The sequence below is a fragment of the Narcine bancroftii genome, unplaced genomic scaffold, assembly GCF_036971445.1.
Source record: "Narcine bancroftii isolate sNarBan1 unplaced genomic scaffold, sNarBan1.hap1 Scaffold_180, whole genome shotgun sequence".
Lineage (NCBI taxonomy): Eukaryota > Metazoa > Chordata > Chondrichthyes > Torpediniformes > Narcinidae > Narcine > Narcine bancroftii.
The window spans coordinates 124,705-137,417 of NW_027211915.1; the positions used below are offsets into that span (position 1 = coordinate 124,705).

Here is a 12,713-nt window from a genome sequence, read left to right on the forward strand (position 1 = left end):
ATGGAAACAAGACAAGAATAGACAGGTTAGTGTATCAGGATTGGGAAGAGATTGGACAGGGTGGACGGGTTAGTGTATCAGGATTGGGAGGGGATTGGATAGGGTGGGCAGGTCAGTGGATCAGCATTGTGAGGGGATTGGATAGGGTGGGCAGGTCAGTGGATCAGCATTGTGAGGGGATTGGATAGGGTGGGCAGGTCAGTGGATCAGGATTGTGAGGGGATTTGATAGGGTGGGCAAGTCAGTGGATCAGGATTGTGAGGGGATTGGACAGGGTGGGTGTGATGGAATCTGTACTATCACCAATGTGTATATGTACAGATGGTAGTGTAGGATGACTGTGATTGGCTGAGAGTGTAGCCACACCTACTGGCAGGTCTTAAAGGATTGCTCCTAGCCAGACCAGGTCATTCTGGACTGGTCGACCTACTTGTGATATGCTCCAGTCTTTTAGTTAATAAAAGCCTTGTTTTGGATCAACAAATCTTTGGTTCTTCCGACGCGCACTATAATTTTATTAACTAAAACATTTTGAAGGGATGGAGCATATGGTACAGCTGGAATGCCTCGACATTGACCCACAGTCAGCTACAGCCTCGAATGACTTTAAGTACTGGGTGAGATGCTTCGAAACATACTTGCAGCTCTCTGATCCTGCCGTGGTAGAGGACAATCATCGACTACTAATATTGATGACTATGGTGTCCCCAAGAGTCTACCAGAATGTCCAGGACGCGACCACTTACGCCGCAGCCATGAAGGTGCTGAAAGGGCTCTATGAGCGACTGGTGAACAGGGTCTATGCTCGGTACAAACTTGCTACAAGGAGGCAACAGCCCTGTGAGTCCTATAGAGCTTGTATTCAGGCACTAAGGGCAATGGGCAGGAACTGTGCCTGCACAGACAGAACTGCTGCGGAGACCACAGACAATCTGATTCGGGATGCCTATGTGTCCGGGATTCGATTGAATGAGGTGAGGCAGCGCCCGCTAGAGCACGGGGAGAAAACCTCAAGGACGTGACCCAGATCGCAGAGACGATGGAGGCTGCGGTCTTAAGTATGGACATGTACTCTCGAGGCTGGACCCCACACTCTGATGTAAGTAGGATGCCTTCCCTCTACTCTACTACTACTGCCGCTACGATGCAAACCCCAAAGTGTTATTTCTGCGGGAGGAACAAGCACAGCAGGGGTCTCTCCAGTGCCCAGCAAGAAAAGCCAGGTGCCAGAAGTGCCTTAAAAATGGCCACTTTGCTGTAGTCTGTCACTCCAAAGTGGCTGCCGTCAAACAGTGCCTCGTGTGAAGCCCAATCGCCACTCTCTATTTCAAACACTTCTTCCTCAGAGCTCGCATCCAATGTGAGCGAGGACTCCACTGCGCGGCAGCGCCTGATATCACGGGGCAGACGCTGAGCGCGGAAGGTACAACCCACCCTCGCCGCAATGACGTTCACCCTACCTCACAAAGCAATGTCCGACCAGGCCCCAGCCCTGACCTCAACGCCCACAGACACGGCTGAACAGGGACCCGCCACCGCTGACTGCCCCACCGCCAACGGCAAGCAGCGACTCCCAATACTTACCGTTTCCTACAGGCAGCAACACTAACTCCTCGACACTTTTTTCAGGCCCAACTGTTTGCGTGACATCATCACACAGGACTCCACTGTCCCCATTACAAGTCTCGGCATCAATAACCCTCGACCAGGACTTCCTCAACCCCTCACAAAACCAATGGAAATGATTAAAGTGCACGGACCACTATACCAATTGCTTATTTGACTCTGGGTCAACTGACAGTTTTATCCACCCAGACCTGGCCCACCGTTACGGACTGGCTATTCTCCCCACTGCACAGAGAATTTCATTGGCGACCAGATCGCACTCGACTGGGGTATAGGGGGTACTGTGTGGCGGCCCTGAAAGTCCAGGGCATCATGTTCACAGACTTCAAACTATTAGACCTTCCCCAATTGTGTGCCCCTGCACTGCTGGAACTGGATTTTCAGTGCCAGTTTCAAACCATTTCCCTGCACTTTGGCTGTCTCTAACCACTCCACCTCTGAAACCTCCTGCCAGCGGCAGCCTGAGCCACCTGCCCCCATGCCCCGGGACCTCACCTGTAGTCTCTCCTCCCTCCAAGTTGCTCCGCCAGCACTTTTCGCAAATCTCAGCCCCTGATTGGAAGCCTGTGGCCACCAAAAGCCGACAATATAGTTATGAACACAGGAAATTTATCACAAGCGAGGTGCGCAGACTGCTGGATGAGGGCATTTTCAAACCTAGCTCGAGTCCATGGAGGGCCCAGGTGGTGGTTGTTAAAAATGGGGAGAAGCCACAGATGGTGGTTGACTACAGCCAGACAATCAACCGCTTCATGCTCCTGTGATCCTTCCACGGATCACTGGTGTGGTGAATCAGATCGCCCAATACCGTGTATTTTCCACCATTGACTTGGGTTCGGCCTATCATCAGCTCCCGATCCGCTGAGAAGACCGACCTTACAGCTGCCCATTTGCTTTGAAGGCTGTGAATCAATTCCTCGGGGTACCCTTTGGGGTCACAAATGGCGTCGCTGTCTTCCAGCGGGAAATGGACCAGATGGTGGAGCAGAACGGGCTGACTGCTACTTTCCCGTATCTGGACAATGTCACCATCTGCGGCCATAACACGGAGGATCATGATGCCAACTTTGAGAAAATTTTTTCAGACTGCAAATCAGCTGAACTTGACCTACAATTTCAACAAGTGTGCCTTCCGGACCACTCGGCTCGCAATTCTAGGTTGTGTGGTAGAGAACGGGGTGGTCACGCCGGACCCTGACCGCATGCATCCCCTCATGGACTTGCCACCCCCCCCCCCCCCCTTACATCCAGAAGGGACTCCGACACTGCCTGGGTTTTTTCTCTTACTATGCCCAATGGGTCCCACACTATGACAAGGCACAGCCACTCAAGACCACCTCCTTCCCCCGTCAACTAAAGCCAGAGCGACCTTCGACTGCATCAATCGGACATCGCTGCTTCAATGCTGCACGCAATCAAGTCCATTCTGTTCCCAGTCGAAAGCGATGCATCTGACTTTGCACTGGCGGCCACTTCGAACCAGGCCGGCTGGCCAGTAGCCTTCTACTCCTGAACGCTCCAGGGTCCTAAGAGCCGACACTCCTCTATCGAGAGGGAGGCCCAGGCCATAGTTGAAGCAGTACGTTGTTGGAGACACTATCTTACTGGCAGGCGCTTTACACTGCTGACCGACCAACGCGCAGTCTCCTTAATGTCTAGCAATACCCAACGAGGTAAGATCAAGAATGACAAAATTGCCAGGTGTAGAATCGAGCTCTACACCTTTAATTATGACATCCTGTATCGGCCTGGTAAACTCAACGACCCGCCAGATGTGCTCTCCAGGGGGACTTGCGCCAACATACAATTGGACAGGCTGCAGAAACTCCACGAGGAGTTCTGTCATCCCGGGGTCATTAGGTTCGCGCACTTTGTCAAAGTTCGCAACATGCCCTACACGGTTGAGGAGATTCACTACATGACCCGAGCCTGCCTAGTGTGCGCTGAATGCAAGCCCCACTTCTTCTGTCCGGAGAACACCCATGTCATCAAAGCCACCTGCCCCTTTGAGCGTCTCAGCGTAGATTTCAAGGGGCCCCTACTGTCGACCAACTATAACACCTACATCTTTACGGCCATCGACGAGTACTCCAGCTTCCTGTTCGCTGTGCCCTGCTCTGACATGACTGCCTCCTCAGTTATAGAGGCGCTGCACAGCATCTTCGCCATCTTTGGGTACCCCAGTTACATCCACAGTGACAGGGGGTCCTCGTTTATGAGTGCAGAGCTGCAGCAGTACCTTCTGGAGCGTGGTATTGCTTCAAGCAGGACCACCAGCTATAACCCACAGAGTCATGGGCAAGTCGAAAGAGAGAATGCCACCGTCTGGAAAGCGGTTACGCCTGCACTCTGGTCCAAAGGTCTCCCCACCTCTCGCTGGCAGGACGTGCTCACTAGTGCCCTACACTCCATCCGGTCCCTCCTATGCACCGTGACCCATGAAAGGATGTTCTCTTTCCCAAGGAAATCAGTGTCCGGTACGACCATATCGGCATGGCTCACGGTTTCCCGGTCCAGTCCTCTTACGACGCCAAGTCCGGTACTCAAAGAAAGACCCCTTGGTTGACCGAGTGACTCTGCTCCATGCGAACCCCCATCATACCTACGTTGAGTACCAGGACGGACGGGAGGACACAGTCTCGGTAAAGGACCTAGCCCAAGCCAGATCAGGTGCAGCAGTGCCTTTAACCCAACCTCCCCCTATTTTTTTCTCCCCCAGGTCATGTGCTTGAACAGAGGGCCTAGCACCACCCCACTAGTGCCGTTGGGAAATTGAGCGAAGCAGCGACCCCAATCCCGGCGCCACGACTCCAGCGACCCCAATCCCGGCGCCACGACATCAGTCACGCCAGATGGTGTGGCCCCCTGACTGGTACAGGCCCTAACCTCCATCCCACCTTGGGGTCGATTCTCATACACCAATGTGTACATATGGTAGTGTGGGATGACTGTGATTGGCTGAGAGTGTAGTCACACCTACTGGCAGGTCTTAAAGGATTGCTCCTAGCCAGACCAGGTCATTCTGGACTGGTCGACCTACTTGTGATATGCTCCAGTCTTTTAGTTAATAAAAGCCATGTTTTGGATCAACATCTTTGGTTCTTTTGACGTGAACTACCGTGGGTAAGTTAGTATATAAGGATTGGGTGGGCATTGGGGCAGGGTGGGCATTGGGCAGGGTGGGCATTGGGCAGGGTGGGCATTGGGCAGGGTGGGCATTGGGCAGGGTGGGCATTGGGCAGGGTGGGCATTGGGCAGGGTGGGCATTGGGCAGGGTGGGCATTGGGCAGGGTGGGCATTGGGCAGGGTGGGCATTGGGCAGGGTGGGCATTGGGCAGGGTGGGCATTGGGCAGGGTGGGCATTGGGCAGGGTGGGCATGTGTATCAGGATTGGGAGAGGTTTGGATAGGGTGGGCAACCACCACCCTTTTCCTATGGCAACAGAAGCCAATACCACAGTTTATTGGTTTAAGGTGAGTGGAGGAATGTTCTGGGAAGGTAAATATTTTTTTAACGCAGAGAGTGGTGGGTGCCTAGAATGCATTGCTGGGAGTGGTGGTGGATGTTGGTTCAATAGGGACAGTCAAAATGCAGGATGGAGGAAAGGTCATTGGTCATGGCTGTCCCTCAACATCAAGGTTGTTGGCTTCGATCTGACAGAGTGAAGATGCCGCGCGTGTATTTGTTTACCGTGTACATGATGTTGCACTCCAAGAATCACACGATACTTCATAAATCAACCAATAACATGGAAACCATGATAATGGGATTGTTGTAACCTTCGTCTGCCTTAATGGCCGTTGCGTTCAGAGTAACTTTGTTTGCCTATTCCACCGCTGAGGTTTTGGTTGGGCAAGTTCTTTTTCAGCGACCTTCCCTTTAAGTGGCCCTACCAGGAGCGTAGCTCCAGGCGGCATTGCTCTTGAGATCTCAGGACCACATAAGCTTCTCCACAAGGTGACAATCCATGGAGGAAAAGTAGAGGCTATAGGTGTGAGGTAGGGAAAATTGGATTGCTGTGGGGTGGGTATACATAAGTCAGCATAATATTGTGGGCTGAAGGGCCTGTACTGTGGACTGTGCTGCAATGTTCTGTGTGGCACTGCTCTCCCGCCATCTGTACCTTGTATTTGTGTATATGAATAAAATTGTTAACTGGTCAATTGTATTGTTCTCTATATGTTGGATCAAAGGTCTTTTTTGGGCCAGTCTGTTTGGGGAGGAGTAGGAAGGAGGAGGAGGGTAGTGGATTGAAGGGCCACATTCAACCCTCGCATCTCATTTTGCCTTTCAGCCATACAATGGAAAGACCCTGTGGACTCCTCACGTGTGAGAACAGCCCAGGTAATAAACCATCCAGGTTCTTCACTCATTCCTGTGCCCTGAACCCCATTTACTCCAGGGAATAGTCCCATCCCATTCCACCCTGTTTTTTCCCACTGCCAGAGAGCAATTCAGCAAAGGACAATTCCAAAGTTTGAGAGTGGATGGGAAGGGGTGGGGATCATTGGGAATGTGGACAGTGGGAGTGAATGGGAAGGGGTGGGGATCATTGGGAATGTGATCAGAAGGAGTGAATGGGAAGGGGTGGTGATCATTGGGAATGTGATCAGAAGGAGTGAATGGGAAGGGGTGGGGATCATTGGGAATGTGATCAGAAGGAGTGAATGGGAAGGGGTGGGGATCATTGGGAATGTGATCAGAAGGAGTGAATGGGAAGGGGTGGGGATCATTTGGAATGTGATCAGAAGGAGGGAAGGGGTGGGGATCACTGGGAATGTTGACAGTGGGAGTGAAGGGGTGTGGACTATTGGGAATGTGGACAGTGGGAGTGAATGAGAAGGGGTGGAGATCCATTGGGAATGTGGACAGTGGGAGTGAATGGGAAGGGGTGGGATCATTGGGAATGTGGACAGTGGGAGTGAATGGGAAGGGGTGGGATCATTGGGAATGTGGACAGTGGGAGTGAATGGGAAGGGGTGGGGATCACTGGGAATGTGGACAGTGGGAGTGAATGGGAAGGGGTGGGCATCACTGGGAATGTGGACAGTGGGAGTGAATGGGAAGGGGTGGGGAACTATTGGGAATGTGGACAGTGGGAGGGAATGGGAAGGGGTGGGGATCATTGGGAATGTGGACAGTGGGAGTGAAGGGGTGGAGATCCATTGGGAATGTGGACAGTGGGAGTGAATGGGAAGGGGTGGAGATCCATTGGGAATGTGGACAGTGGGAGTGAATGGGAAGGGGTGGAGATCCATTGGGAATGTGGACAGTGGGAGTGAATGGGAAGGGGTGGAGATCCATTGGGAATGTGGACAGTGGGAGTGAATGGGAAGGGGTGGAGATCCATTGGGAATGTGGACAGTGGGAGTGAATGGGAAGGGGTGGAGATCCATTGGGAATGTGGACAGTGGGAGTGAATGGGAAGGGGTGGGGATCATCGTGATTGTCTCTGATTAAATTCTGTTTTCCCCCCATCCCTATACTTCCTTCTCTCTGGTAACAGTGCCTCTGAAGAGCATCTCAGTGAAAGTGGAGGTGAAGGGTTTTGTGGCCAATGTCTCAGCCAGCCTGGAATACCAGAACAATGAGCCCAACCCACTGGAGGCTATCTTTGTCTTTCCAATGGATAGTGATTCCGCTGTCTACAATTTCCAAGCAGTGGTGGATGAGAAGACTATCGTGGCCGAGATAAAGGAGAAGGAGCAGGTGATGGGCAGGATGGGAGTTGTAGATGGGCTTCCCTTGGGGAGGGAGACTCGCAGAGGACCACAGTGGCTGTAGGCTAGTTCTGGTCCCTCATCTGTAGGAACGATGCCACCAGTGAATATCTGTAAGCATGTGTGTAAAACTTCAGCGAGACTGCACTCAAATTACCGTGCGCAGTTCCGATCTCCCGACCTTAGGAAGAATGCCACTGAGCCTATGGGGTGGGGGGATGTGCCCAGGCCTTCGGTTATGAGGAGAGACTAGGATGTTTCTCCTTGGAATGTTGGAGAGGGGAACCTGAGAGAGGTTTATAGGAGGTGAGGTGGAAGGATCACAGCCTTTCTCTTCCAGGGTTGGGGAACCTTAAACCAGAGGGCATGGGTTTAAAGTAAGGGGTCAGGGAGATTTAAAAGGGACTCGAGAGTGGACACCTTCTTGGTGATGCCCCAGGTGGACAGGCAATGTGAAGAAGAGGACCAGATTGAGAGTTTATTGTCATCTGACTGTATTGGACAAGATAAAACATCATTTTTCCAGTCTACAATGCACACACATGCACAAAACACAGCAGGTGATTTATTATCACAAGACGTAATTATAATATAAAATATCAATATTTTGGGATGATTTACCCGGTTACAGGATACAGTTCATCAATTTCACAGCCTGCAGGAAGAAGCTATTTCCCAGCTTGGCAGCTTTGATTTTAATCTCCCTTTACCTCCTTCCTGATGGCAGTGGGTCATAGATACTGTGTGGTGGATGGAAAGGGTCCTCAATAATTGTCTGAGAAGGTCCACAGTCTGTTTGGGGATGTAGGGAGGGAGATCAGTGAGCTTTGCAGGGACACATAGATTGTTGGTGCGGTGGACAGTGAGGAGGGTGGTCTGATACAATGAAGGATCCAGAGCCGCTGGGTCAGAGGGTCAAGGAGGGGCAGGCAGTGTTTAACCTGGACAAATGCAAGGTGTTGCATTTTGGGAGGTAAAACTTGGGCCAGGTCTTGCCTGGTGAACGGTGGGGTCCAGGGGAGCAATGGGGTCTCGGGGAGTGGTGGGAGCATCCTGGGGGGGGAGATAATGGGGTATTGGGGAGTGGTGGGAGGATTCTGGGAGATTGTGGAGTCCCAGGGAGAGCTGTACAATGCAGAGAACTTGGGGGGTGGGGTGGGGGGTTGAAATTGTTAACTTACCAGAGGGCAGCAGGAGGTCCCACTCAGACAGGATCTGGTGGGAACCAAGAGTCTTGGGTACTGAGTGATTGCAATGGTGGGGGGGGGGTTGAAATTGTTAACTTACCAGAGGGCAGCAGGAGGTCCCACTCAGACAGGATCTGGTGGGAACCAAGAGTCTTGGTACTGAGTGATCGCAATGGTGGGGGAGTGGGATGGGAATGAGGGGAATACTTCAGTGATCTCTTCACAATTAAAACTCATTCCCCTCTCCTCTCGCCCTCAACCCACTCAGGCCAAGGATGACTACGATGATGCCATTTCCTCAGGACAACAAGCCTTTCTGTTCCTGGAGGATGAAAGCAGCAGTGACATATTCACCTGCTGCGTGGGGAACCTACCCCCTGGCCAGTCAGCCAGTGTCTCCTTCAGCCTGGTCCAGGAGCTGGAGCTCGAAGCTGAGGGAATTGTCCGCTTCACCCTGCCCACTGTCCTCAACCCTCGATACACGCCTGCAGGTGAGGCCCTGGATGCCAGGTTGCACTGGTCCCCAAAGTTAGAGAGTAATGCTTCCTCCCTCACCCTCCTGTCACACTACCCCAGGGACAAACTCAAAGTGAAGCTTCCTCTGCACCATCCCATCACGCATTCCCAGGAACAGACACAGAATGAAGCTCCCTTCACACCATCCCCTGGAATTTAACCAGACTGCCTTTGATACTTCCAGGAGTTGAAGGTCCAAAGATCCTCAAAGTCTCAGGCCCTAAGAGCAGTGCTCCCTACACCTTGAGCCTTGATGCTGAGTTCCACAGCCCCCTAGGAATCTCAAGGGTACAATCCAACTGCCAAGTGACGCCTCTGGAGTTCCTCAGCCCCGACAAAACGTCAGCAAAGGTAGAGTTCTGCAGTCTCAATATGTGTCACTGGGAGGGAAATGTGAGAGGGAATGTGGGGGCATGAGACAAAGATGGGGACCACTTTGTGGAATAAACCTAGAAGCAGTGGTCTTGTCGCTGACTGCTGGCTCTCTGTCCCTCTCCCTCAGGGGGATATCTGTACACTGACCGATGTCTCTCCGCCCCTCTCCCTCAGTGGCGATCTGTACACTGACTGTTGTCTGTCCCTCCCTCTCTTTCGGGGGCGGGAGGGTATCTGTACACTGACCAGTGTCTCCATCCCCCTCCCTCAGGGGGATATCTGTACTCTGACAGATGTCTCTCCGACTCTCTCCCTCAGGGGGATATCTGTAGTCTGACAGATGTCTCTCTGTCCCTCTCCCTCAGGGAGATATCTGTACACTGACTGGTGTCTCTCTGTCCCTCTCCCTTGGGAATATCTGTACACTGACAGATGTCTCTCTGACCCTCTCCCTCAGGGGGATATCTGTGCACTGACCAGTGTCTCTCCATCTCTCTCCCACAGAGGGTATCTGTACACTGACTGGTGTCTTTCTGTCCCTCTCCCTTTGATTTCCCTCTTGTCCAGCTCTCTCTGGTGGAACCGCACAGCTTTGACAGGGATGTGGAACTCTTGATCTATTACCAGAACATCCATGAGCCAAGTGCCATCCTGGAGGCTGGCCAGGAATCTGCAGCTGCAGGTCAGGGGGAGCAGCGTACATCAGCGCAGGCAGGGTTTGGCGCTGACTGTGTTCTACAGTGAGCTGGCTGTTTTCCCCAAAAAACACTCATTAGGAGGACTCATCCTGTTATAGGAGTGAGTGGGGTGGTGGGGGGGGGGGGCATGGGTGGAGAGTGTTGTTGTTCCCTGAGATGCTTGGATGAGGGTGGGGGGGGTGCTATGGTTCTCAGACAGGGTGAGGATGGGGGGTGGGGGTTGTTGTACCCTGGCAAGGCGGGGAAGGGGAGTGGGGGCTGTTGATCCCAGACAGGGTGAGGGAGTCGAGTTATTGTTCCCTGACAAGGTGGAGAAGGGGAGTGGGGGCTGTTGTTCCTTGACAGGGTGGGGAAGGGGAGTGGGGGGCTGTTTTGTACCATTGTGGGGTTATGGTGAATGCTCTTGGCCTTGAGTCAAAATGTTCTCAGAAAATGCCCCTTCCCTCCCTTCCATCTCCCACATCCCTCGAGTTCAAGTTCTCCGCACTATATTGGGTGAGTTTGGTTTGCCGGAAGCTTGGCTCCTCAACCCGGACCTTGTGCAGCAAGCAGAACACAGCACAGTGCACAGGGTTGGAATATGAACAAACTGTCTCTTGTCTGCAAATTACAGGCTGGGGTGATGCATGGATTTACTGTACGCCGTCCCTGTCTGTTGGCTACGCAGCAAGGCCAGTGCCATTGTGGTGTTGCTGGCCTTTAAGCTGCCCTTGCCATTCACTCTCCAGTGCCCAGAGAGCAGGCTTGATCGCTACCACAGCGAGCCACCACACCTCTTCCATTCCCCCTGTACTTATTCCCAAGCACTGTAAAACTCTGCCCCCTTGTGTTAGCCATTTCAGCCCTGGGGGAAAAACCCTCCGGCTGTCCACATGCCTCTCATCATCTTGTTCATCTTTATCCTCTGGAGCCCCAAGGAAACAAGACCGAGTTCACTTAACATCTTTGTAAATACCCCTCTGCAGCACCCACATCCTTCCTGTAGTGAGGTGACTGGAACTGAACACAATATTCTTAGTGGGGTTGAACCAAGGTCTTTCATAGCTGCAACATTACCTTGTGGCTCTTGAACTCGATCCCATGGTTAATGAACGCCAACACACCTTCCACTACCGCCCCAGCAGTCCATTCCAAGCACCTACCATCCTCTGGGTGAAATATTTCCCCCACTGGGGAAAGGAGAGAGAGGTGGGGGAAGGAGAGAGAGGTGGGGGAAGAGAGAGAGAGGTGGGGGAAGGAGAGAGAGGTGGGGGAAGGAGAGGGAGGTGGGGGAAGGAGAGGGAGGTGGGGGAAGGAGAGGGAGGTGGGGGAAGGAGAGGGAGGTGGGGGAAGGAGAGGGAGGTGGGGGAAGGAGAGGGAGGTGGGGGAAGGAGAGGGAGGTGGGGGAAGGAGAGGGAGGTGGGGGAAGGAGGGAGAGGGGGGGAAGGAGGGAGAGGGGGGGAAGGAGGGAGAGGGGGGGAAGGAGGGAGAGGGGGGGAAGGAGGGAGAGGGGGGGAAGGAGGGAGAGGGGGGGAAGGAGGGAGAGGGGGGGGAAGGAGGGAGAGGGGGGGGGAAGGAGGGAGAGGGGAAGGAGGGAGAGAGGGGGGGAAGGAGGGAGAGGGGGGGAGGAGGGAGAGGGGGGGAAGGAGAGGGAGGGGGGGAAGGAGAGGGAGGTGGGGGAAGGAGAGGGAGGTGGGGGAAGGAGAGGGAGGTGGGGGAAGGAGAGGGAGGGGGGGGAGGAGGGAGAGGGGGGGGAGGAGGGAGGGGGGGGAGGAGGGAGAGGGGGGGAGGAGGGAGAGGGGGGGGAGGAGGGAGAGGGGGGGGAGGAGGGAGAGGGGGGGAAGGAGGGAGAGGGGGGGAAGGAGGGAGAGGGGGGGGAAGGAGGGAGAGGGGGGGGAAGGAGGGAGAGGGGGGGGAAGGAGGGAGAGGGGGGGGAAGGAGGGAGAGGGGGGGGAAGGAGGGAGAGGGGGGGGGAAGGAGGGAGAGGGGGGGGGAAGGAGGGAGAGGGGGGGGAAGGAGGGAGAGGGGGGGGAAGGAGGGAGAGGGGGGGGAAGGAGGGAGGGGGGGGAAGGAGGGAGAGGGGGGGAAGGAGGGAGAGGGGGGGAAGGAGGGAGAGGGGGGGAAGGAGGGAGAGGGGGGGAAGGAGGGAGAGGGGGGGGAAGGAGGGAGAGGGGGGGAAGGAGGGAGAGGGGGGGGAAGGAGGGAGAGGGGGGGAAGGAGGGAGAGGGGGGGAAGGAGGGAGAGGGGGGGAAGGAGGGAGAGGGGGGGAAGGAGGGAGAGGGGGGGAAGGAGGGAGAGGGGGGGGAAGGAGGGAGAGGGGGGGGAAGGAGGGAGAGGGGAAGGAGGGAGAGGGGGGGAAGGAGGGAGAGGGGGGGAGGAGGGAGAGGGGGGGAAGGAGAGGGAGGGGGGGAAGGAGAGGGAGGTGGGGGAAGGAGAGGGAGGTGGGGGAAGGAGAGGGAGGGGGGGGGAAGGAGAGGGAGGGGGGGGAGGAGGGAGAGGGGGGGGAGGAGGGAGGGGGGGGAGGAGGGAGAGGGGGGGGAGGAGGGAGAGGGGGGGGAGGAGGGAGAGGGGGGGGAGGAGGGAGAGGGGGGGAGGAGGAGAGGGGGGGAAGG

General features: G+C 54.7%; 1 protein-coding gene across 1 annotated transcript in view; it reads left to right on the top strand.

Annotated features, from left to right (window-relative positions):
- Positions 1-10,201, top strand: part of LOC138750586 (von Willebrand factor A domain-containing protein 5A-like) — a 29,124-nt gene extending 18,923 nt beyond the window's left edge. Inside the window, exons 2-6 of the mRNA XM_069912698.1 lie at positions 5,921-5,970; positions 7,133-7,335; positions 8,802-9,024; positions 9,234-9,400; positions 9,992-10,201. Of these exons, the coding sequence (XP_069768799.1) occupies positions 5,928-5,970; positions 7,133-7,335; positions 8,802-9,024; positions 9,234-9,400; positions 9,992-10,168 (813 nt within the window). The 5' untranslated portion in view covers positions 5,921-5,927 and the 3' untranslated portion in view covers positions 10,169-10,201. The remainder of the gene's footprint in view (positions 1-5,920; positions 5,971-7,132; positions 7,336-8,801; positions 9,025-9,233; positions 9,401-9,991) is intronic.
- The last annotated feature ends 2,512 nt before the right edge of the window (positions 10,202-12,713 follow it).